Here is a 23668-nt window from a genome sequence, read left to right as displayed (position 1 = left end):
ACAATCACAAGATTCCTTTGAAACTGAAAGAAAACTTAAAAACGTCAAGTTTCTAGAGCAAGTTTTGCAGTTGGGAAAAATGCGCAGCGTTTTTACTATGATTTCTAAGCTCTTTTATGAATGTTTTTTTAAGTGCACATCAGAGATAATGACATCCTTAGAAAGTGTAAGTCATAAGGAATCTAAAAATATGTGTATAGTGTCTGTGCGTTTATGTTTGACCGAGTAATGACTCCAAGAAGAAGTGCGATTTTTGGTGCAAAATGCATAACAAGGGTTAAATAAAGTTCTGTGGTCTTGTACTTACAAACATGTTCAGACACAAAAACTCTACAACAGTGAAATTATTTTATAAAATAAACCTTTTATTTTATCAAAAGTTGATCATGACAGCAGTAAGATCATGACAATAATATATAATGCACAGAAATGGAATAAACAGCGACAGAGTATATGAAAAACTAGTGCAAAAAAATCACAAATACAAAAATATATTGCACTTGGTACTTTGAAGTTTCAGGTGGAAGAAGTCATGTTTGAACAACATTCTCAATTTGATATATTCATCTGTAAACATTTTATCTTTTTTAACATTTTGTAGTTCTTTAACGCGAGCACGAAGCTTCTGAAACATCCACGGTTAGAAAAATCTACAGCGAGAGAAGCTTCAGTTCAGAGCAGGAACCAACAGGCGACTTGTGGTACTTTTTCTAGGTTGGTCGGAGTTGTGCTTTTTCTCTAGACCCTGTCTCGGTTTATACCTGGTCATTTAAACCTACACACACACACACACACACACACACACACACAAACTCTCTCTCTCACACACACATTTACACAGAGCTTTAATTTAAGTGCTCGAGGTGGTCGTTATGGACACATTTCTGCTTTCAATCATCAGAAAATGTTTCTCTTTCCGTCTCGTCTGTCTGAATTTGTTGACAGAGAGACAGTTTCCACCTGAAGTCTGGTTAGTGACGTAAACCACGGTCACACGCTCGACTATCATGTACTAAAGATAGCTTTTGTCCTGTCTTAATGTGCCTTTAAGATTACAAGATCGTTTACATCTGTGGACAGATTCTACTGTAGCATATAGGCCTGCGGCAATCTGCAGAATATAAAACCCACCCATAGAAAAACAGTAAGAACGGTATGTGCAAAATTCACTGTGAGGCAGGAGGCGGCCATCTTTGTTTCCTGCCTCGTCAGAGTCATAGTGGTGTCAGAGAGAACTTTTTAATTTGCCTCGTCTGGAGCACAGGATATGGAGGATCCAGCATGGCTCGAATCCCTGGTCCATATGTCAATGGTCACCGAATACTCTCTCAGCTGACTCCCCCGGTGCGAGGGAGGGTCCGGCTGTATTTATGGTGATATATAATCTGGTGAGAAGCTGGCTGTGCGGGCCCGGAGCTGAGGGTGACGGTGTCGAGTTTGTGCAGGAGCCCCCTGAGCTCACCAGCTCTCCTCAGCGGGACGGACACGTGTCGGGTCTCCTGACGTCAGCGGGCCCGCACACCTCCACGGGGTCGGGGTACGGGTCAACCTGAGGGAGGGGGAGACAGAGGGAGGTAGGTGTTTACAGGCTGCTGATGGATGGCTGTTTCAGACATGTTTACTGCATGTAAAGAACATTTTGTCTCAACTACTGAAGCATCTTAGCTATTTTACTCTTATGAAACCTCACTGGTTATTGAACTGTTTCAATGATCCCTGATATTCTGAACTCATTTCTTGCATCTTTATTGGATGCATTTGATCTTTTATTGCTTTTTTTCTGCATATTTAGTATGTTTTACTTGCCTGCTGGCTGCTCTCTGTTATTGAACCACTACTGATGTTTCAGTGCATCTTCAGTAGATTTTAGTACTCATTTTGTACCCTTTCAGTGAATCTTAAATGCCTAGCTTGTGCTCTTTTTTTGCCTCTAAACTGAATATTTTATACTTTTTTCACTGCATCTCAGCTGGATCATTTGAGCTGCTTTCATCGAGTCAACACTGGATTCTTTGTTCTCTGTCACTGCATCTCAGCTGGATTTTTTACTTCTCTTTTATAGAACTTTGCCTGAATATTTGTAAGTCATTAATGGAATCTTGTTGGACATTCACAGCACATTTCAGTGAATAATCACTGTGTTTTTCATTACACCTTTAGTGGATATTTTTTTAAACTGACCTGGTTGTTTTGTCCCCTTTTGTTGCATCCTAACTGGGTCTTTTGTAGGTGTCTGTTGCTCATTTGCTGCTCTCTTTGAGCTGATTTTTTTGTTCTCTTTTACTGAATTTTGGCTGAATATTTATAACTCATTTATGAAATCTGGAACAAGGCTTGTGTTTTTCATTGGACATTTGCAGTACATGTTTTTTGGATCATCACTGGATATTTTGTCATCTTTTACTGGGTCTAAACTGGACATGTTTAACCCTTTCATTGCATCCAAAGTATTTTTGTACCCTTGTTTTGCACTCTTATATTGCATCCTAACTGGATATTTTTGAAACAAATTTTGCACTATAACTATTAAACTATAAATATTTTGCACCCCTTTTCTTTGCAACTCAGGTGGATACTTTATATTCATTTAAGGCAAATAAAAACACAATTTTCTTTTCCTCTTTTATTGCATCCACTTTGATATTTGTACTCTTGACCGCTTAAACTACTTAGTACTCTTTTGCAGAGTGTGAAAGTGTTCTTAATGTGTTTCTGTAACTTGTGTTTATGGCTGTAAATTTATTGACCGAGCCTCTCATGAAGACATTTGACCAACTGGTTCTAGAAAAGGAAATGATAATTTAATTTGGTCACTTTGGTAACTCTGTGTACTCTGTGTGTGTGTGTGTGTGTGTGTGTGTTAGTGCACTGCATATTTATGTGTGTGTGTGTGTGTGTGTGGGTATTAGCTGTACCTCAGAGTAGAGTGGTGGGGGCAGATATCTGAACTCTGTGATGTATGTAAGCAGAGATCCCTGCTCCTCTCCCTCCCTGTCAGACCTATCACAGCCCTGCAGACAGTCCCGCCTTTCAGACTCTGATATCGCCAGATCGCTATAACTCGGGGGAGCTGCAAAACAACAAAAACACACAGGTTAGAGAACCTCGTTTGCTGTCTGAGTATAAGAAATAGAGAACACGCATGTGTGTGTGTTTGCTGTTTTCGTACCCTCAGGCCTCTCCTGCAGGCCCAGCCAGCTCAGCGTGCTGCAGTTGCTGCTGATGCTGGAGGTGCGGGAGGCGCAGGCGTGCAGAGGTATGGTCCCGATCACCAACGGCAACGACAGAGACAAGTTCAAGCCGCCGGGAACGTCTACATACACCTGCAGGCAGACGGGGAGTGTTTCAGACTATAGCAACAAACCTGATGAGCAAACATTTCAGTCCTGCTGGGAGCCAGTCTGACTCGTTCATGTCGGTTTAAAACGGCTCCTGAGGCGACAAAGTGTTTTAACGCACACGTGAAAAACAACCTACCACACTTCTGAGACACAGAAAGTAGAACACTTTGTGCTTTAACAACAACTTTTCAGAAAGTAATTAGCAGCTTTAAAGTTGTTTTACATCATTTTTAGCAGGTTATTAGTTGTTTATTAACAAGTTAAAAGTGGGCTGGTTATTTGGTTTTATCAGGTCATCACTGGTTATGGTGTCGTTGTTTGTGTGTGTTGTTTGTGAGGTTTTAGAAGATAATGAAGTTTAGTTTTAACGATTGATTAGTGAGAAGATTATTAGTAGTTTTATAAGGTTATTATTTGGTCAGTTACAAGCTCACTGTGTACAGGGTATTAGTAGTTATTGATAGTTTATTAGAAGGCTATTGGTTGGTCAGGTTGTTAGTAATGTGTTTTGTAGCTTTCAGTGTCTTATTAGAAGATTGTATGAGCATGTTATTATGAGCTTTGGTGTCTTATTAACAGGTTACTGGTGGTTTTTAGCTTTTTAGCAGTGTTCCTCTGTTATCAGAAGGTCATGTTAGGCTAAGGTTTTATTAGTGTTAGTGTAAAATTAGGAGGTTTTTAGCAGCAACATTTTTCTTTGTCACTATATTATTAACATCTTAAATAACGTTGTCATGTTAGCTTTCAGATTTAAGGATTTATAATATATTGTAAAACCTGCTGCTGGTCAAACTTCTGTTCTCGTGGTTAATTTAAACGCAGGACTTTGAATTGAGCGTTTTTGCGATGTTGCTACTTTTACTTAAATAAAGGAATCACGTCGGGCCTGCGGAAACACACAACGCAGCTTTAAACACTCCTGCACTCACCACGAGGGCGTACTCCACCCTGATGATGGGACAGTCCAGGATGGAGGGGGACACCGGGGGGATCTTCAGCAGCTTGCCCTCCCAGCTCTGGCTCTTCCCCTGCGGCAGAGCGTCTCCTCTCAGGTTGGACACCAGCTGCTGGATCTGCTTGCCCTTCCCCTTAGCGAAGAAGGTCTGCGTCTGGTACAGCGCAGCTTTGGGCACCACGACTCTGGAAGAACAGTTCTCCACCTCGGCGAAGATCTGGATGGACTCGCCTGGGAGAGAAGGAGAAGAGATCAGTCTGTCAGACTGAGGGAGAAATGGAATAAGTGAAAAAGTGAAGAAAAAGAGGAAGAAGAGATGGAGGAGGTGGAGGGAGGTGTGACTCACCTGGTGTGTAGCCCTTTCGTTCTATCTTGGCACTGAGGGAGATCGGACCGGAAGCACAGAACCAGCAGCACAGAGTCTTCTCCTTCGTAGCCGCCTGAGGAGCCTGTTACACACACACACACACACACACACACACACACACACACACACGCACACACAGTTATACATCCACTCCTGAATGCTTGAAGAACGTTCCACATATTGTGAAACTATATTTCTCACCAGAGTTGGACGAGAAGATTGATACCACTCTCATGTCTATACCGTTAATTGGAGGCTACAATTAGCCTAGCTTAGCATAAAGACTGGAAACGGGTAAATCGTTGGCCTGGCTCTGCACAAAGGAAACAAACTTCACCTTCCAGCATCTCTAAAGTTTAACCCTAACACTAGCAGCTTCTTTAACTATGGCGCCAACATTATTACTAAAGTAAAGAGTATTAGAAATGATTATTGTTTTTGTTTGTTTGTGCATGGCTCCTTTAAATGTCTGCTCATATCAGGATTATTGAATTATTGATTATCCTTTTTGTAACAAACATTTTCTTATAACAAGCTGCGATTTTCATGATGTAATTTCAGTCAGAAATAAACTGATATTTGCACATTAACACACGTAATAAAGTGTTTCCCTGATTGCACATGTTTGTTAAGCATGTTTATATTATTTTAAAGTACATCATTTTATTTGATCTTGTTTGTAAAGCAACATGCACAATATTATATCGGTGTACTGTAGCAGAGTTAGCTTGTTTGCTGGTCATAAATTAATAATAAATAATAAATAATGAACGCACAGCTGAGATTAAACCATATAAATAAAGTATATCTGATTCTGATTGACATTATTCTTCAGTTTGGATATATTCACGTGTATATATATATGTATATATATATATATTGTGGGTGCATGTGTGGATTCATCATAATATTGGCCTTTGCAGTAGACCTGCAGTATCCTTTCTTTTTATTTTCCTTGTAACAAGTATACCCATGCTAGCTGTTGAGCCCTGTTTCCAGTCTTTATGCTAAGCTAACTGTACCTTCATAGTTACTGGACACACAAGAGAGTGGTATCATTTCTCCCGTCTCTGCAGAGCAGCTGATGCGTGCGTGTGCAGAGTTCGTACCAGCAGCAGCGGCGTGTTGATGTCGATGTGCTCGAACACAATGAACTCTTTCTTCACTCTGACGGGCAGCAGCCACGGACGGTGCAGTTCAGCTTTCACCCAGTACCTCACACTGCCGTGCTTCCCCTCGAAGGAGGTGGCCAGAGCCCTGACAGACGAGAGGAAGGGCGGAGAGGAGCGTTAGGAGGGGTGGGTGGTCTGTGGATGTGAGCTGTAAATGTTGGTACTGTAGGTGTGCAGAGGCGAAGAAGGACTCAGGTACTTTATTCAAGCTAAAGTTTCATGAAAACAAAATCCTACATAATTAAACTACAAAGAAAATGTACCTTTAATATCAATATGACTTCAAACAATGTTCAAAGATGGAGCTGACTTATCTGCTGTAAATAAAGTTTACTAGATGTATTCAGAGGTTTCCAAACGAGGGGTCGGGCCAGAAAAAGTTCTGATACACAAAAAGTATTTGTATCTGTTTGACTGTTTGTCTTATATTCTTATAATCTTATTTATTTTTGTTAAATATAAATATTTTGACCTCGTCAGGTTTTCATCTAAAATGAGAGAACACATGTGATCCACTCCTGCTCCTTCAATTAGATTTCATCTTAAAGAATAAGTTCAGATTTTTTCTGAATGTTTTTTCTGAATATTGTGTAATATTAAATATAATATAATAAATGTATATTGAGTTATTATACATTTTTAGCACGTCTGTAATGCTAAATATTAAAGGGTACGTGCATCGAGGAATAAACAGCTGATTGCTCAAAGTTTTATGCACGCTGCATGCAAAGTGGATCTCTGTAGGACAGCAGCAGAACGTACTGTATGACAGAAAGGAAGAGTTTGCATCACAGAACAAAGAGGCTCTTTATTGCTCCATGCTGTGCAGCAACTTACAATATTCTCTGAATTTGTCTCTATTTCAATTTGTCTTTGACACTCAGAGAAGGAAAACATTATCTGAACTTTTGTTTGAAGCTTTTAAAGTGGATTAAAAGTCTTTAAATCGAAAGTCGGAAAAGTTGGAGTCACTGTTTTTATCTTTTATAAGTTTATCAGTTTTTTTATTGTTCGATTTTAATCTGAAAGGTGACGAGTGACTTCATCTGTCAGATACATTCAGTGAAGAAAAAGAGACATATTTCCCCTTGAGATGAAGTAAAAAGTACTTCAGTAAAGTCCTCGAGCAGTCGGTACTCACATCTGTGGCAGGTTGAAGCTGAAGGCGAACTCGTGTAACCCCGGGTGCAGAACAGTCAGACCTTCCTCTGGACAGTCCTCATCTGAAACACAAACAACAAACGTTTTAAAGCTGCAGTCGAAACCATAAAGTCACACAATAAACTCTGTTAACACTTCACCGCAGCTGTAAGGTGAAGTGTAGACGAGGAAACGTGAGCACAAGTAAGGACAGGAACTGCCCCTCAAACATGTTTGTTTGGGGTTTTAATCAGTTACGACGTCGGTTTGGACACTTTGGAACTGGAATAAACATTTTTCATTATTTACGGACTTTTTATGGACCAAAGTCAGGAGACACATAAGCCTACTGGATAATTATTATGTATTTTTTATTATGCATTTTTTTAGGTACCGAAATGTTTTTGACTTATAAAAAATGCTCCAAAAAATATGAACCCAAGTGTAAAAAGCTGGCTCAGAAAGTGTAATGCAGTCATGTTTACTTGACCCTCGTTCAGACACGTCCTGATAATAAAACTACAATAATCTTATTCTGGCCTCTGTGGAAGCCCGACCCCTCCAATGTAATTAAACAACATCCTGTTGGTCATTGTAATACAAACCTTTCTCGTTAGTTAGTCAGTTAAAATAATAACATTCATATAAGTCATCATTAAAGAAAGCTTCTCATTGTTTCTGAATACTTCAGTCATTATTTTGTCACACTGTGTCCTTCTCCTGTTAAACTAAGTCAATATTTAAAATGCTAAGGCGTTATGTTATTATTTTCAGGTTGTTCTTTTGAGACGGGCGACTAAGTCATTAATTTGAGATAATTAAGTCTTTAAAGTTTCTCTTTTTTAAAAAATATTATTTTATAATGATGTCTTACAGGATACTTTTTACATGACATTGGCAGTTACGGGCTTCCGTAGTTCCTCTACAGGTGCTTAAATATGTTAAATAAGCTTTGTTTAATAATGATGTTAAGTAGTAAAAAACACTTATGTTTGTCAAAGACTTTCAAACAAAGCTGTTTAAAATGTTGAGAAGATTTTCAGACTAAAGCAAACAAATGTCAGTAAATCAAAAAGAACCAACACACTCCTCCGTGTTTCTGCTGACTTGCAGCAGGACACAGAGTTTCCTTGCAGGCGTATTAAAGAACTGCTGAACTAACACACCCTGTAACAGAAAGAACATGACTTCTATCACTTCCTCATTTCTTCTGTTTTTGTTTGTATTTCAAATCATGTAAAAAAAAAAAAAGTCTGAACTGAAGCAGCTGAACTTCAACTTCCTGCCAGCTCAGCGCTGGAACCGCGTCACCCTCAATCTGTCTATCTGAGTGTGTTAGTATGTTTGAGATGTCATAAACAGCCTGCATGCATGTGTGTGTGTGTGTGTGTGTGTGTGTGTGTGTGTGTGTGTGTGTGTGTGTGTGTGTGTGTGTGTGTGCGTACATGAGCGTGCGCCTAAGTCAAGTCACCGGCACACAGCCTGAGCAGGAGCAGACCGGTATGAACCAGCCCGAGCAGCTTCCTTCAGCTGGAAACTCCAACGCATGCATCACAACTCGGCCTCTCATTGGACGACAACCTGACATGAATTACAGCCTGCATTCTGATTGGTGGAGCCCCGACAAGCCCCTGCCCACATGAGCACAGCCATGTGGTGTGTTGCGTGAGAGGGGGAGGAGGAAGGGGGAGAAAGGGTGTCCCACACTGACTGTGAACTCCAGGTGGACCTGAAAGTCTCACGCAAAGAGCTGATGGAAGTGAAGGATGACAGGAGGAGACGACGTGTACGCTCAGACCTCTTTATTCAGCAGCAGACACACAAACAGAACAAGACCAGCATCTTGTTTTCCTGTTTTTCTTTTAGTACGAAGTTAACATCAAAGTTGTTAAAACCAGCTGTTAAAAGAATCCAGAAAAGCGTCCTCAAACATCCATTGAGGAGCTTTTCTGGAGCTTTCCATCGAATCACACGCTGTCGTCTTTTAAACTTTAGCAACTTTACTTAAAGTTTATTTAACTGTCATTTTTACAGCAGAGTTACCAACACTCAGCAGCTTCTTAAATGTGAGAATGTGCTGCTTTTATTTGTCTTAGGGGACATTAAACTGAATCTCTTTTTTATTCGTCCAATAAAACATGAATTCTTTCCTTCGTTTTAGTGACCAAACAAGGAAATTAATTGTTAATTGTTGGCCTATTTTAACATTTAAAGCCAGACATCATACCTGAAGTTATCACCAATGCTGCTAAAGATATTTGGCTGTTTTAAAAGTCAAACACAGACTGTAAACACACCATCTTAATACGGATCACTTCCAATATTTGTCTTCTCATTGTGGTGAACAAACACACCAAGCACAAGGATTTCCACACAGAGCCTACGCCAGTACGAGACATCTTCACTACACTTATAGATATGACGGCAGATTCATCAGTCTAATTTTAAGATGCATTTAAGTTTTATTTTCATCTATATTTTGTGAAACACTGGCACGCTCCATCTGAGGAGGAAGAGAGCTGACGTTCCCCTGCAGGTGGAGCACACAGGGACCCTATTCTGATTGATGAGACTCATAACTTGTTTTACAGTTTAGACAAAGGACAGTATTAGATTGTTATCAAACTGATGAAGTACAAGACAAAAGTCTCATAAACTGCCATGAAGAACGAATCAGTCAGATAAACACCTGACTTTCACAGAGGACTGTAGAGTTCGAGTCCCGCCTACTAACAGAGTCAACGTTGATTTATTTGCTGTTCCTCACATACAAACCCAAAGCCAAACTAAGCAGATACGCCACCTTAAGATAACAAAACCACATCTGTTTCACAACGTTAGCACGTGCTAGCTGCCACTGGTTTTCTTACATGTGCACTTGGCATTGGCTTTGTTTGCGTGCTACCCACACGTAATGTGGCGTTCAGAGGTCACGGTCATTTCACGCATGTCTGTGACCAGGTTGAACTTTTTGTCGTGATATAAACTGCCAGTCAAACATGTGTGTTATATGTAGCACCAATCTAACAAGATCAAACATTTTCTGTGTTTTTGATGTTAAATATCGGACGTATTTGTTCAGAGAAACGGCCCCAAATGTGTCTGTCAGAAGGAGACAGACTCCACCTTTTTATGCCGACATCTTTTCATCATGTGAGTTCATTAGACGCCCATTGATGTCCAGTAAAACCTGCAATAATTCCCCACTTTATGTCACTTCAGTTTGTGATTTGGACCATCTCCAGCACTGTCATCCACACATCAAACCGCAGACAGGATGTTTACAAGAGACCTCAGGAACACGTTGATGGTGTCCTCCAGATTCTTCTGGATTTAGATGATAAAATTCATCTTTCAGAGTCTTTAAGTTTCTCATACATCACGTGACCTGTTTATATTAGAGTTCAACAGTAGCGGAGCTCAGCAGCAGGTGATGGTTGGACCCACACACGCTGTCAGGGCATCGATGTAACAGCTTCATTTACATCAAACTGTACTTTCACTCATTTGCATCATTATTTACAAGTACAACAGAGATCAGCACAGGTGGAGGAAGTGGTAACCAGCAGCTGAGATCTTATTCCACACACACACACACACACACACGCATACACACACACACACACACACACACACACACACACACTCATACACAGTCAGCCGGGTTCTCCCTCCCCTCCCCTCCTCCCCCTCCCCTCCCTCTCTGGCAGTTTCTGAACAGGTTTGAACCGCTTCTAACAAAGGGAGTTGCCTGTGCTAGCCTACTTCAGGATGTCATCAGTAAAAACATTAATTCCACATCACTTTCAGTGTTGCACCAAATGTGAAAAACACCAAACAATCGATTCGGTTTCGATTTTTTGATCGATTTCTCGCTTTCTACGCGGAGTGTGTGTGTGTGTTTCCTACGATGCAACTTTTCCTCTGTGTCCTGCAGCGGAGTGTGGATGCAGAATGTGCACATTATCAAACCTGCTGCTTCTGGTGTTTCTCTTTATCTCGGCGGTGTTTTGTGCGTGTTTTCATTTAAGACTTGTAGATCTAAAGTGCGGGGAGCAGAGGTGCGGGGGTATCGCATCTACGATCAGCTGTTGCATCAGCACCACTGTCACTGAGGAGCTTTTGGGGCTCTGCGGTTTGTTTTTTCGCATGACTGCAACCTTTGTTGTGTTTGAATAAAGTTTTCTATCACTAATAAGCTGGTGTCAGAAGTTTGCGTGGCTCAGCTGACCCCGCATCGTTTCACACACTGCGACAACACGCGTGACAGTAGAGATGGACACACTCTTACCTCTCTCCTCTCCTATCAGCGTGTCGTAGTGGTGCAGGTATTCCACCTCCTCCGTGTAGTTCTGGGTGTAAGCCGTGTTCGCTCCGGCGTTCCGGGACTCTGTCCACCGCACCTTGGCGACTCCTCTCGCCGTTATGTCCAGGCTCTTCACCCGCACATCCCCGGTCACGTCCACCACCACCCTCCCTGACACCAGGTCTCCCCCGGAGAACACCGGCAGGTTGTTCTCATTCAGAGTGTCAAAGTAGACCGCCAAGGCCCGCACTTTTCCCAGCACCATGATGGAAAATGTGACTAAAACAGGATAAAACAAGAGTCTATGGAGGAGAAGTTGATGGTAGAGCCGCGCGGCGCACAGGCATGCGCCCTAGCTCCAGGAGCCCAGCACAGAGCCGGGTCTGCGGCCGGGTCCGTGGTGGCTCATCTGCGGGAGATGCACAGCTGATGGGCCGGTTCAGCTCCCTGCTCCTCTCCGCTCCTCTCTCTCGCTCTCTCTCCTCCGCGTGCAGCTCGTGTCTCTGCGCTCCTCTCTGCTGCCGTCCTCCTCCTGCCGCTCCGCTTCTTAAAGCCTCTGTGCGCAAAAATAACCTCACTGAGCATGTGCGCACAGACCGACCGGCCGGCTCACACACACACAGACACACACAGACAGGAGCTGGAGTAGTACAGCCCGTAGTACCAACAAGTACTCTGACACACACACACACACACAGACAGACAGGCAGGCAGGCAGGAAATGTCTCCACTTGTCCTCACATAACTTCAGTCTGATGGAAGGAGAGAAAAACAAAAGAGTTATCTAACAGTTACCTAGACTTATCTAACATTTACTCAATATGAAGTACTTTAGTTTGTTTTCCTTTAGTGCAACTTAAAACTTTTGCCTCAATTAGGAGGCAAATATTTGACTACAAAATGATGTGACTCCTACAGGTACGTTCGTACGGAAGACCTAAGCGGACATGCATCCGTTTAATTTACTCTGTTAACCTGTGATAACAAGTTCATTTTGGTTGTTTTTCTCGAGATCTCGACTTATTTATCTCGAGAAAAAAAAAAAAAAAGGTGATATATTTTTATGGATTAAACCACTGACGACTGAGGGAGCTGACAAAAGTGCCCTCACATGTTTTCTTCCATTGCAGAAGAAATGATGCAGTCATACACATGCTAGATCAGTTGGCTTCTGTGCACCTCTAAAAGGTTAAATAGTTTTAAGTCACTTAATAAAACTCCCTCCTCGTGCATCAGGTGAGCTGTTTATTTCCTGTTTATGCCCCTGCAAGCTTGAGTCAGCAACTTTTGTCACTTAAGAAGAATTCTAAAAGCAGTGTTTATTATTACAACCGAGTGTGGGAGCGAGTCTGCCTCAAATGAAGGAGTTCAATTGTCTTGGGGTCTGGCTCACAGTGAGGGTAGAATGGATCGTGAGATTGACAGACAGGTCGGTGCAGCATCAGCAGAGATGTGGGCGTTGTACGGGACCGTCGTCATGAAGAGGGAGCTGAGCCTGAACGGTTTACGTTCTAACCCTCACCTGTGGTCATGAGCTTTGGGTAGTGACCGAAAGGATGAGGTCGCCGCTGAAATGAGTTTCCTCTGCAGGGTGTCTGGGCTCAGCCTCAGAGAGAGGGTAAGGAGCTCAGACATCCGGAGGGAGCTCGGAGTCGGATGCCTCCTGAGGGACACCTTTTAGAGGTGACCGGGCACGTCAAAGTGGGAGGAGACCCCGGGGCAGACGCAGAGCTCGCTGGAGGGATTGTATATCCCACCTGGCCTGGGAACGCCTTGGGATCCCCCAGGAGGAGCTGGAAACCGTTGCTGGGAGGGGGGCGTCTGGATCACCTCCTTAGCCTGCTGCCACCGCGACCCGAGCCCGGATAAGCAGAAGAAAATGGATGGATGGAGTATTTCTACTTTTACTCAAGTAAAAGATGCAAGGACTTCTTGCAGAGAAAAATGAAATGTTGAACTGATTAAAGGCAACACCTTACATTAAAGCTCTAAATGTTTATAACCGGGGCTGCACGTTGGTCAGCGCTGTCGCCTCACAGCTAGAAGGTTCCTGGTTCAAATCCCGGTTCACACGTCGTGGGCCTTTCTGTGTGGAGTCTGCATGTTCTCCCTGTGCATGTGTGGCTTCCCTCCGGGTACTCCGGCTTCCTCCCACAGTCCAATGACATGCTCGTTAGGTTCATTAGTGACTCTAAATCGCCCGTAGGTGTGAATGTGAGCGTGAAAGGTTGTCTGTCTCTATGTGTCGGCCTGTGATTGACAGGCGACCTGTCCAGGTGTAACCCACCTCTTGCTCAATGACAGCTGGGATAGGCTCCAGCACCCCTGCGAACCTGAACAGGATAAGCGGTATAGATAATGGATGGATGGATGGATGGATGGATGGATGTCTAAACACACTACAGTGAAGTTGTTGGCAGTTCTAAAGACATTTTACAGGGTTTACTTCAGGGCTGTAATGACAAGTAACATAATCAATAAGTATATATTAGCAGAAAATTAATCTCTATTTTGATAATAAACAAAATCATGCCTTAAGAAAAAGAAGAAAGAAATAATACTTTTTGTAACTTCCATCATTAAAAAGAAGAAAGAATTTAAAGCTAAACATGCTAAAGCTATCACCTGACACAAACTCTTTATCTTTGTTGTTAGAGCTCTAACTCTTCAACAGGTAGAGACATAAACACTGACACACCTGTTGTGACTAGCTGAGGTTGCTGAGCTTTGATTGGACAATCACTGTCAGGGGGAGGAGTCAGTTCTCCTGTAAATACTGTCCCACTGATTTCTGTCTCTAAGATGAAGCTGTGTGACACTCTGATGACACAGCTGTGGTAACAAGAGGACAAGAGGGCAAACACACAGACCTGCTGAGCTCAACAGGAGAAGAAAAATCAGAAGATGCTCACTGTGAAGGAGAAGTCACATCGAGTCCGCTCATCAGGAAGTGAGTCCATGTACAAAGATTAACAACACCAAAGATAGCCTGCAGGGAAGAAGAACAAAAGAAGGTTAATTAGATATGTTTCCTTAAACTAAAAACATAAACTAGTACATGATCACAACCCTGAGAAACTCAGGGACGGGGGAGTCAAAAACAAAATACACCTGTGTTTTTTGTACAGATTGTAAGACATGATATCACAAATAAATAGATGATCTTTAGATTTGCAGGTATGGTGGATTTATTTTTCTTTGGACAGAGCCAGGTTAGCCGTTTCTCCCTGTTTCCAGTCTTTATGCTAGGCTAAGCTACCTGCTCTATATTTACCGAACACAAAGGGAAACTCCTGGGACAGAAATCTTCCTCCAGTTCCCAGCTGCTCCCCTGTGAGCTTCTCTGGAGATGAAATGAGTCCCTCTGCTGGTCAAAATGTGAAGCACAACATGCAGAAGGAATCCAAAAAACATTTTAACTTAAAGGTTGAATGTTGGATGGATTTACTTTATGATCAATATTTATATAGAAACGCTCCTGACATTATGTTTTTTTCTTAGGCATTCGTTATATAATGAAACAAATAAGATGCTTTTTTTCCTCTAATATTTTTAAAGATAGAAAGCTGCTGAATGTAAACTTTTCAATCCTACTCACTACATGCCTGAGAAAAAGGGGTTTTCAGTTGTGAGGGTTGGGAGGTGAAAGGGAGGCCCTATTCTCGGGTTAATAACTTCGTCAAATCGGAACACACGAGCATAAAATGTGTATTTATAGTTTCAGTGTGACTTACTCGTTCCGAGGATACCAATATCTCCGATGTCGATCGTGTGTAAAGGGCAATACATCCACTTTGAATTTATGCAAAGATGACGCTCAAGAACTTGCCTGAGGATCATCACATTTTTACGTTTTCATCGTAATGAAAGTTGAACATTGACATTTGTTTGTATTTTCACGTGTAAAGTCCAAACAAAAACTGCTGATAACTAATTCGGCATACGTTTAATGGTGCTATTATTCCCGAAATGTTAACAAATTTACGCTAACAAAGTTTTAGCTAACAACAAACCAACTAACTCCAGGGAACCATCATACTTCCTGCGTACCTTTCTCAAAGCATTATGGGAGATGTGTTAAAATATTTGTTTTTAACGAGTATCCCCCAAATTGAAGTAAAAATAGATACAGTATATATAATGTATATTGGGCTGACGAATTTCATTACTATTATATTTATAAAAAATATTATTCACACTCGATTTATATTGATTGATTATAACGTTTTTTCTCCAAACACTGCCACTCTCCTCTCTCCATTCATATACAGATCTCTTAAAACAATTGAAAGTACAGCAGAGGCAACAAAGTGCAGTTGTCTCCATTTAAAAAAGGCACACAGTACTTTGAAAATTAAAGATATGGTAGAGAAATTAGCGAGACCTTATTGGGTATTTACTTACTTACAGTCCTTTCCATCCCTGAAAATATGTTTGATTTGACTTTTATAGCATGACAATAAAGACAGAGAGCCACATGTATGTGTGTAGAAATATATTTTCTCAGACAAATGCTACACGGTCGTTAAAGTCGGTTCTGACTTTATGGCAGTAAATGCTCAACAGCAGCGAAGAGTGCAACAGAAACAAACAGACAGAGGTGATTATTCTGTGGCAGAGAGAGAGTAAACATTATATCAGATCTGTAAAGCAGCTTTGTCCTCTTTTACCTGTTGCTCAGGTGGATCTGGACATCACACAGACGTTATTAGATGAAGTTCACATTCAGTTTCTGTAAATGCTCTTGCATATAATTTATGTTCAGTCATGCAAAACACTTTGACGCACACAGATGACAGTTTACACAGACATGCAGGAAATCACATCCCCGAATCTTCCACAAGTGAAATAAAAAAATGATGTAAAATTATCATTTTTTAAAAATCCTCATATTTTGAAGCTGAAACAAAAAAAGTTTCAAGCATATTTGTATTAAAGGTTTAAAGTTTTAAACACTGTGGGTATTTTAATCTTTTGTGATGCATTTTATTTTGAAATCTTGGAACTAAAGCTGCCAGATAAACGTAAAGCAGTAAGAAGGAAGACATCTCCCTTTAAAAAGAAGTAGTGGAGCACATGAAGTCAGTACTGATCTTGGGATTATGTTTTTTTCCTGTATGACATCATTATGACATCATCAGGGTTATTTTCTCAGATGTTGTAAATCTCTGTCCAGACTGCCTCAACCCTCCATTCTGTCTAATGTCCAGCAGGGGGCGAAGTAGAAGTAGAAGTCTATGAAAAAATGCTCCTCCTCCTCTCCTGATTTGTTCCCTCAGTAAACATGTTCCTAATGAGTTTATGGTCTCAATATGTAGTTTCAAGTCTTCGGTGATGCTCCCACTGAGAGTCACAGAGACCAGAAAGAGGGGAGGGTTTAGGGCGGGGCTACCTGTGATTGACAAGTCACTACCACAGAGACCTGAACAATGTCTTGTTTAGCGTTCGGTTGACCTAAAAGAGGAGCCAGCTGTTTATTTTTTTCAGTGAGTTCATTTTGCTTGTTTTTAAACTAGCCAAAGTTAGCATCCCAGTTGCATTAGCTGCGTCTCAATTCAGGGGACGCGGCCTACGAAGGATGAGTCCTTCGTAGCCTTCGTAGACGCTAGGGCCGAACTGAAATGAGACAGGCTGGTCTACGGAGGATTTCATCACCAGCTGTTCCCGCCCTTAACCTTGCGTCACCAAATGCGGCTGCTATCGCCTGGCAACAGGTAGCTAGATGGCTAACTCACGGATTGTAACTAATGTTGCGCAACTTAACCTATTATTTTAAAGATAATTTAAGGGTTCAAGGCCCCGTTCGTTTTTTTTAACATCTGCATCTCGATTGAGTTAAAAGCAGAAACTTTTACATTTAAAGTGTATTCCTCTGTCGCTACAGAGTCCGTTATCGTGTTTGAATTGGCGTGCAAAGAATCCTGGGATACATTGGGCCATGATGGATGCACCCGGTGGATCCTTCGTGGCCCGGGAAACAGAGGACGCATTTGTCGGACACATCTGAAGGAGCCTTCGAAATGGGACAGCCTTCGACGCGCCACTGTGACGCAATCTGCGTTCAAATACGTCCTTCAGGATGCAGCCCCTAACTTGGGACACAACTATTACATCACAGATGCACCTTGCTAACCACGCTAGAGCTAGCTTTAGCTGTGAACTTAGCATTAGGCAAACTCCCTGTTCCTCTGCAGCTCCACCCTCTTGGTCAAATGTGGTCACTTCTGGCTCCAAACTCAAGGCTTCAAACGTTGGTGGCCACGCCCATGTCCCATACACAGTCTATGAGACCCACAGAGGACATCGTAGACATGCATCTCTTCCAAACTGACACTGATGTTTAAAAATGGTGGAAAGCCCTTTTTAAGGCCGTTTAAAAATCCAGCATCTGCTATTTTTCACTAGGAACATAAATGAACAGTTCATGGGTTTAACATGCTACTGCAGGTGTGGATCTGTCCAAATGTGACGTGTTGCATATAAAGTATTATTTAGTAAATACTGTCATACATGTAGCAACAGTGGCAGTAAAAACATGCAACTCTTTTAAAGTTACACTGACGACACGTAAACAAATCACAGGAATACGTAAAAGAAATAAAAAAGAGAGATGCAATAATCCATGCAACATTAGCACACCTCATACATGCATACTCTTTGTTACATTCAGAACATACATTATTTACATGTATACGTCCTGTGTGTGTGTGTGTGTGTGTGTGTGTGTGTGTGTGTTTCTTGTAAACACAAGAAATAAAAGGGATTAAAAAACATTCTTTACAAGCTTTAGAAAATAAATCTTTCCACGGTAACAAAACAAAAACAACTCAACAGTTAAACGTCTTGTTGTAATAATGAAAATATAGAAGGAATATATAAATAAGATAGTTTACAGTGTTTACAGTTAAAGAGGAATGACGAGAGACGGGACGAGCTGCAGCAGCAGCAGCAGCAGCAGCAGCTAGCTCGGGTTCGTCCTCCTGCGTTTGTTGGGACTTTGACCGGGGTCGACCTTCAGCTCACGATACTGCATCTGTACACACACACGCACACACACACACACACACGCACAGAGTCAGGTGGAGGCAAACGGACAAATGAAGATACAATAACAGATTAAGACTCAGAGTCATGTCAGGGATCATTTCCAATGAGGTGTTCATAATCAGGAACATATTACAGACGTGGAGGCCAAAGCCGTCGGACGTGATAATGGACGATAATGTTCACTCACTCATCTAAAAAAATAAGACCTTTAATTTAACCGAGCTGCTGCTCCAAGCGTCATATTCCTCTAGTAACAAACCTAACTGTGTTTTTTCATCGTGCACTACAAATACAGAGCAGTGACTCACCACTTGAACGTCCGACGGCACTCTGGAGAGGAAGTCGAGGAGCTCGTTGTTGTCGATCATGTACGGATCCCGGAGCTTCTTGGTGAACTTGTTCACACCTGCAGGTGAAAACATTAATCAGATGTTCTGACTACATGTTCTCTGTGTTTTAATTTTGTAGTTGGAATAAAATCGGGACTCACCCCACGCCAGCACGAGGTACCGCAGGGGTATGAGGTAGAGCAGAACTGTGGCCGAACATAAGGCAGTGATCGCCAAGCAGCTGAGAAAAGGCACTGTCCAGTTAACGGTGCTGCAGAGGGACGAGAGACGGCACGGGTGATCTCTATGTTTACATTTCATTCAAACACATGAATGACAAAATGAGTTTTTGTGCTTTTCATAATAATCGTAGAAAAAACACAAATTGTTTCATTATAAATACACAAAAACATTTAAACGGTTTGTTTAAAGCAATCTGATGATGAGATCGACCTTTGTGCTTCAGTTTTAGGCTCACTTTAAGTCCTTTAAATAAAAAACATAAAATAAAATTGTTCGTTTTTTACCCCAAAACAAACAGAGGGGGGCAGTACTGAGTCACGTTTGCATGAATCTTCTGAGACTTCGTGCTGCCTGATTAACGACGGGGAAACTTTTGGTGCAAATTATCGACGATGCAGATAAAAACATTTTATTGCAAGAAAAATACTTTTGTGATTAAAAATGTATTTATAAAATAAAATACAAATATTTGCAAATCAAAAACTTTTGTATGTTAATCCAACATTTCTGCTGTTTGTCCACAAAATGAAGCATTTTACTGTTTTCATTAGTTTTTAATTTAGGTTTGAATGATGGTTTAACATTCTCTCCGCGTCCTGTTGTCACTTGATGTTTTTTGTATTCATGTTTTAATGTTTTTTCTAACTGTGTCTGCGTCTTCTAAAAGTTTTATGGTCTTCACCTCGCTGCAAGACGAACTTCCCTTCGGGGACAACAAAGGTGAAGATACGTTTTCTGTTAATCAGAAAGATTTTGATTCGCAAACAGAAACTTTGATTATAATACATTTTTAATCACAAATAAAAGTTTTTTCACTGCAGTGATGATAGCGTTTGTTTTCACATCTATTATTTGATTGCAGCGCAGAAAGCGCTTGTTTATAAATAAAGATATCAAAGTGTCAGAATCAAATCCCCCTATAAAACAGGGCAGCCGTCTATGTATCCTGACACGTGTGCGTACTCTCCACAACTTAAATTAAAGGCTACTCGAACATTTTAATGCATGAATCTGTTCCTCTCGTCTCCTGATTTTAGCTGCTGGACATTCAGAAGAAAACATTTATAAACACAGTAAAACTGAGCGTGCACTAAAGGGGGTTAAAGTACAATTTAAATAACCGAGGAGGAGCACAAGGTTATCCTCAGTGACACCCACTTCTTTATCCTCTCTCCATACGACGCCACGTCGTCCAGAGCGCTCTGCACGCTGATGAACACGTCCTGGATGGCGTAAAGTTTATCCATGAAGCCCTTGTGCTCCGACTCCTGACAGGAAGAGGGAGAGATCTGTGTTTTAGTGCATTTAGAAGAATATACTGAGCAACATCACACCGCTGCTTCATGATGACACTACCTTGTCCTCTTTGTCCTCTTCGTCTTCTTCCCATTCAAACATGGCCTCCATGGACTGCAGCAGGAAAGGAAGCATTCAACATTAAACCGTTTGAAAGACAGGCGTTCATTAAAACAACCTGTTGTTGTTTCCTCACCATGTCGGCCGTTTCTCTGCTGCAGGAGAAGAAGTAGTTCCAGACCAGCAGGAGCAGCAAACCCAGAGGCAGCATGTAGAGCTCGAAGTTCCAGACCACCACCACAAACAGCTGCAGACCACAGACACCATGACACTTAGATCTGTCTTACACGTGGCTCTACATCAGTGTGTGTGTGTGTCGGTGTGTTTTTATACCACAAAGGAGATGATGCTCCTCTGTGCAGACTCCCACTCAAAGCAGCTGTTGATGTACGTCCCATAGCTGATCAGGACCATGATGCACCTCTTCACACGGTTAAAGTTCTGCTGGAGTAACTGGAAGACGCAAAGTACACAGACGACACACAGATTTATGTTCTGATCCGTCCAGGTGACTGTGTCCCATGCAAGTGAGTTCAGTAAGTCATTGATCGGATGAGCCAAAACTGACTCAGACTTCAGAGCTGAACTTTGACATCCACATTTACACAAAATGCAACAATAACCTGAGGAATGAGAGACTTTGTTCTCAGCAGGAATCAGAAGAATGTGTATCTGCCGGAGGCTGCACAGCTGCGTTAACATCTCTACAGGTCTCAGTACACACAGCTGCAGATGCTGCACTTCCAATCAACCACAGGAGGGCAGCATCAACACGACAAACAGTTTGACGAGTCAGTGCATCTACTTCTACAGTAACATCACTAACATGTAAGTAAACAGGTACATTGTTAAGCACAGAAACACACCTGTTTGGAGACTTTTGGCTCCTCCTCGATGTATTTCTGCTCCGCAGGGACGACCGTCCTCAGAGCTGCTTTCACCTGAACAGGAGGTGAAATGAGATCCAATCAGAGGTGAGAGAAGCACAAAGATCCTTCAATCACACACGACCATCATGTTAAAGGACTATGACTGATATCTGATTCTATCTGACATTGTTGGATGTTCGAGCAGCATTGAACTGTTGCAGCTGCTCCACATAGACACAGTTAGTCAGCTTGTTTAGTTCAGCAGGTCCCAACCTAGGAACCGGAGCCCTCCAAAGGTCATCACATAAATCTCAGGGGTCGTGAGATGATTCATGGAAGAGGAAAGAAGAAAACTTCTGGTGCAGAAATCTGAAAGTATTAATATTGAAATGAAAGGACTCACCGTGTTGTAGATGACATCGATCTCCAGGTAGACGTGTCCTTTGGTCGGGCCGGTCAGCTCTTTGTTTTTCAGCATGTAGCTCTTCTGCTCGCCGTTACGGACCTGAGACATTTTCAGGGTTTTGATTTGTACACTTTCAGTTTCCAACAGACTTTTGAACCTGTTATTAATAAATCTAAAATCACATCAACCAGCATAAATGATCTTTGAAATGTGCGTACATGTCTGTATCTAAAATATTCCTACTGCTAGTCCGACTCATTTCTCCTGTTTCATCTTTAAAGACGCTTACATTTGTATTTTTTACAACCTGACAGTTAAAACATTTGTTTTTAAGAGGTTACAAATATTCAACAATGACAAAAAACAGCACTGAAAATATTCCCCTGGTTTATTTATGACAATCAGAACCAGTATCGGGTCATTTTTATCGCCTCAGATGGATTTTAAATATTGATTTACTCTCACATGTAAAAGGGGGATGACCACTTTTCCCAGGAAGTCAGCACTGCGGTCTCTGTCCTCATCGAACACCGTCACCTCCAGCACGGAGTGGATGTCCTTCAGATTACTGAGGAAAGAGAGACAAAGAGAAACATGACAAGAGGAGCGATGAGGTGAGCTTAATGTGCCGGTGGACTGAGACATTTACAATCATCTTATTTCCTTTGTGCAACAAGTTTATTCTTTACTGTGATTTTGTGAATCTGTATTTTAATTTAACACATTTTGTACTTTTAGCATGACAAAGGAAAATGTGACGACTGGCCAGAGGTGGAAAAAGTTACATCAAGATTTTTTCTAAGTAAAAATACTCTTTAACATGTGCAGAAGTATTAACAGTAAACTGTGCAGATGCTCGCTCAAGGCTTTGTTTTATTTCTTTTTCTGATATTCTTGTTTTTCCTGCCAAAGGTTTGAAGAAAGTGATGAAGTGGATCGAGCATCATCATTTCTGTCCTTCAGCACTGAGCGAACAGCACACGTCTTTATGTGGCAGCGCACAGACTTGTATCAGAGGGATCAGAGTAAATGTGGAGCATCCGGTCACAGACTTCCTCTGATACGTCCTGACACCACCGGATGAACTGTGGATGCCCAAACAGCTTTCACTGATGACAAACTGTCACCGCACAGACGCCGGTGCTTTATGTTTATTATATTATAGGTCTTTTATGGTGCATTCATTTTCCTAACTCCATCTGGAGTTTACTTTGTTCAGTTCAACAGTTACAAACACTGGTGACAGTGAGGTAAACAAACGCATCACAGAGCTGAGAGACGACATCTCTGAGTGACTCACAAGGTGAAGGCTTTGTTCCACTCGGGGTTGAGGTTCTTGTAAACAGTGTGAGTCTGCAGCCGGTCGTTGTTCAGCTCCAGCACACAGAACGGATCGCTCTTACCTGAAACATGGGGAGGGGAACATTACAATACAGGAACAGGAGGTACAGTGCTTTACAGCATGCATACAGTACAATATGGGATGTATAAAGTGCAGTACAGGATCTTTACAGGAATCCTGTGGAGGAGTTCACAGTACATTACAGGGTTCAGCAGTACAGGACGTAATAAATAAATGAAAGCAGTCTGAAGAACAACAGAAGAGTTTAAAGAACATTAGAGGGGTTTGAAATACAGGACAGGATCCCTAATGTACTTTAAAGGGGGATCAGGGTGTAAAAAGTAAAGCACAGGATGAAGCAGTATTTTTAATGACCTGTTACGTCTGCAGCCATGAGTCCTTCGGCTCTCATCACCTTCACCTGCACGAGGCCGACATCCTTCAGGTTAGAGAACGACCTGAACACCCCCTGCAGGAGGAAACAAACAGGAAGTCATGCATGTCTTTGTACTCCTGGTTGATGTTTCACCCGATCCAGCGCACTTACGTATCGTTTGAGGATCTCGCGGCGCTCCTGCGGGTCGTCCAGCGGCGTGACGGACAGGTCGGCAATGGAGACGTGAGCCGAGGCCGTCAGCGTGACCAGCAGCACCACGTAGCCCCGGGACTCTTCCAGAGCCAGCTCCAGGTGATGGGTGTGCTCCTTCGTCAGGGTGGAGAGGTCCAGCTGACAGCTGGGGAGAGAAACCGTTCACACTGAGTGTGGAGTGGGAGCAGGTTGTTAAACCCTCCACC

General features: G+C 42.0%; 2 protein-coding genes across 5 annotated transcripts in view; both read right to left on the bottom strand.

Moving 5' to 3' along the window:
* Positions 1–368: 368 nt before the first annotated feature.
* arrdc3b (arrestin domain containing 3b) lies at positions 369–11888 on the bottom strand. Its single transcript, XM_069673755.1, has 8 exons — positions 11267–11888; positions 6977–7058; positions 5773–5920; positions 4643–4745; positions 4271–4527; positions 3170–3323; positions 2916–3070; positions 369–1549 (listed from the first exon to the last, which is right to left on the bottom strand). The coding sequence occupies exons 1-8, from the start codon at positions 11544–11546 to the stop codon at positions 1472–1474; spliced, it is 1257 nt and encodes a 418-aa protein (XP_069529856.1). The 5' UTR covers positions 11547–11888; the 3' UTR covers positions 369–1471.
* Positions 11889–15761: 3873 nt separating this feature from the next.
* Positions 15762–23668, bottom strand: part of mctp1b (multiple C2 domains, transmembrane 1b) — a 29450-nt gene continuing 21543 nt past the window's right edge. For all 4 annotated transcript variants that reach the window (XM_069673143.1, XM_069673144.1, XM_069673141.1 and 1 more), the window contains 13 exons: positions 23421–23607; positions 23249–23342; positions 22832–22934; positions 21997–22099; positions 21529–21630; positions 21123–21197; positions 20590–20709; positions 20393–20503; positions 20257–20310; positions 20059–20168; positions 18819–18928; positions 18637–18734; positions 15762–18314 (listed from right to left, as the gene is read on the bottom strand). In XM_069673143.1, the coding sequence (XP_069529244.1) occupies positions 18243–18314; positions 18637–18734; positions 18819–18928; positions 20059–20168; positions 20257–20310; positions 20393–20503; positions 20590–20709; positions 21123–21197; positions 21529–21630; positions 21997–22099; positions 22832–22934; positions 23249–23342; positions 23421–23607 (1339 nt within the window). In that variant the 3' untranslated portion in view covers positions 15762–18242. The remainder of the gene's footprint in view (positions 18315–18636; positions 18735–18818; positions 18929–20058; positions 20169–20256; positions 20311–20392; positions 20504–20589; positions 20710–21122; positions 21198–21528; positions 21631–21996; positions 22100–22831; positions 22935–23248; positions 23343–23420; positions 23608–23668) is intronic.

Source organism: Semicossyphus pulcher, unplaced genomic scaffold, assembly GCF_022749685.1.
Source record: "Semicossyphus pulcher isolate SPU_LCO1_2020_fin unplaced genomic scaffold, fSemPul1.0.p SCAF_22, whole genome shotgun sequence".
Classification (NCBI taxonomy): domain Eukaryota; kingdom Metazoa; phylum Chordata; class Actinopteri; order Labriformes; family Labridae; genus Semicossyphus; species Semicossyphus pulcher.
The sequence above is the reverse complement of the archived record's forward strand: the minus strand, read 5'-3'. Positions and strand labels throughout refer to the sequence as shown.

What these genes read in the sequence shown, in the direction of transcription:
- arrdc3b (XM_069673755.1), bottom strand. Translation starts at nt 11,546, where the DNA reads ATGGTGCTGGGAAAAGTGCGGGCCTTGGCGGTCTACTTTGACACTCTG. An exon ending in ACGAAAGGGCTACACACCAG is followed by an intron (nt 4,528 to 4,642) that starts GTGAGTCACACC and finishes CTTCTCTCCCAG; the next exon opens with GCGAGTCCATCCAGATCTTC. An exon ending in CCTGCAGGAGAGGCCTGAGG is followed by an intron (nt 3,071 to 3,169) that starts GTACGAAAACAG and finishes GTTGTTTTGCAG; the next exon opens with CTCCCCCGAGTTATAGCGAT.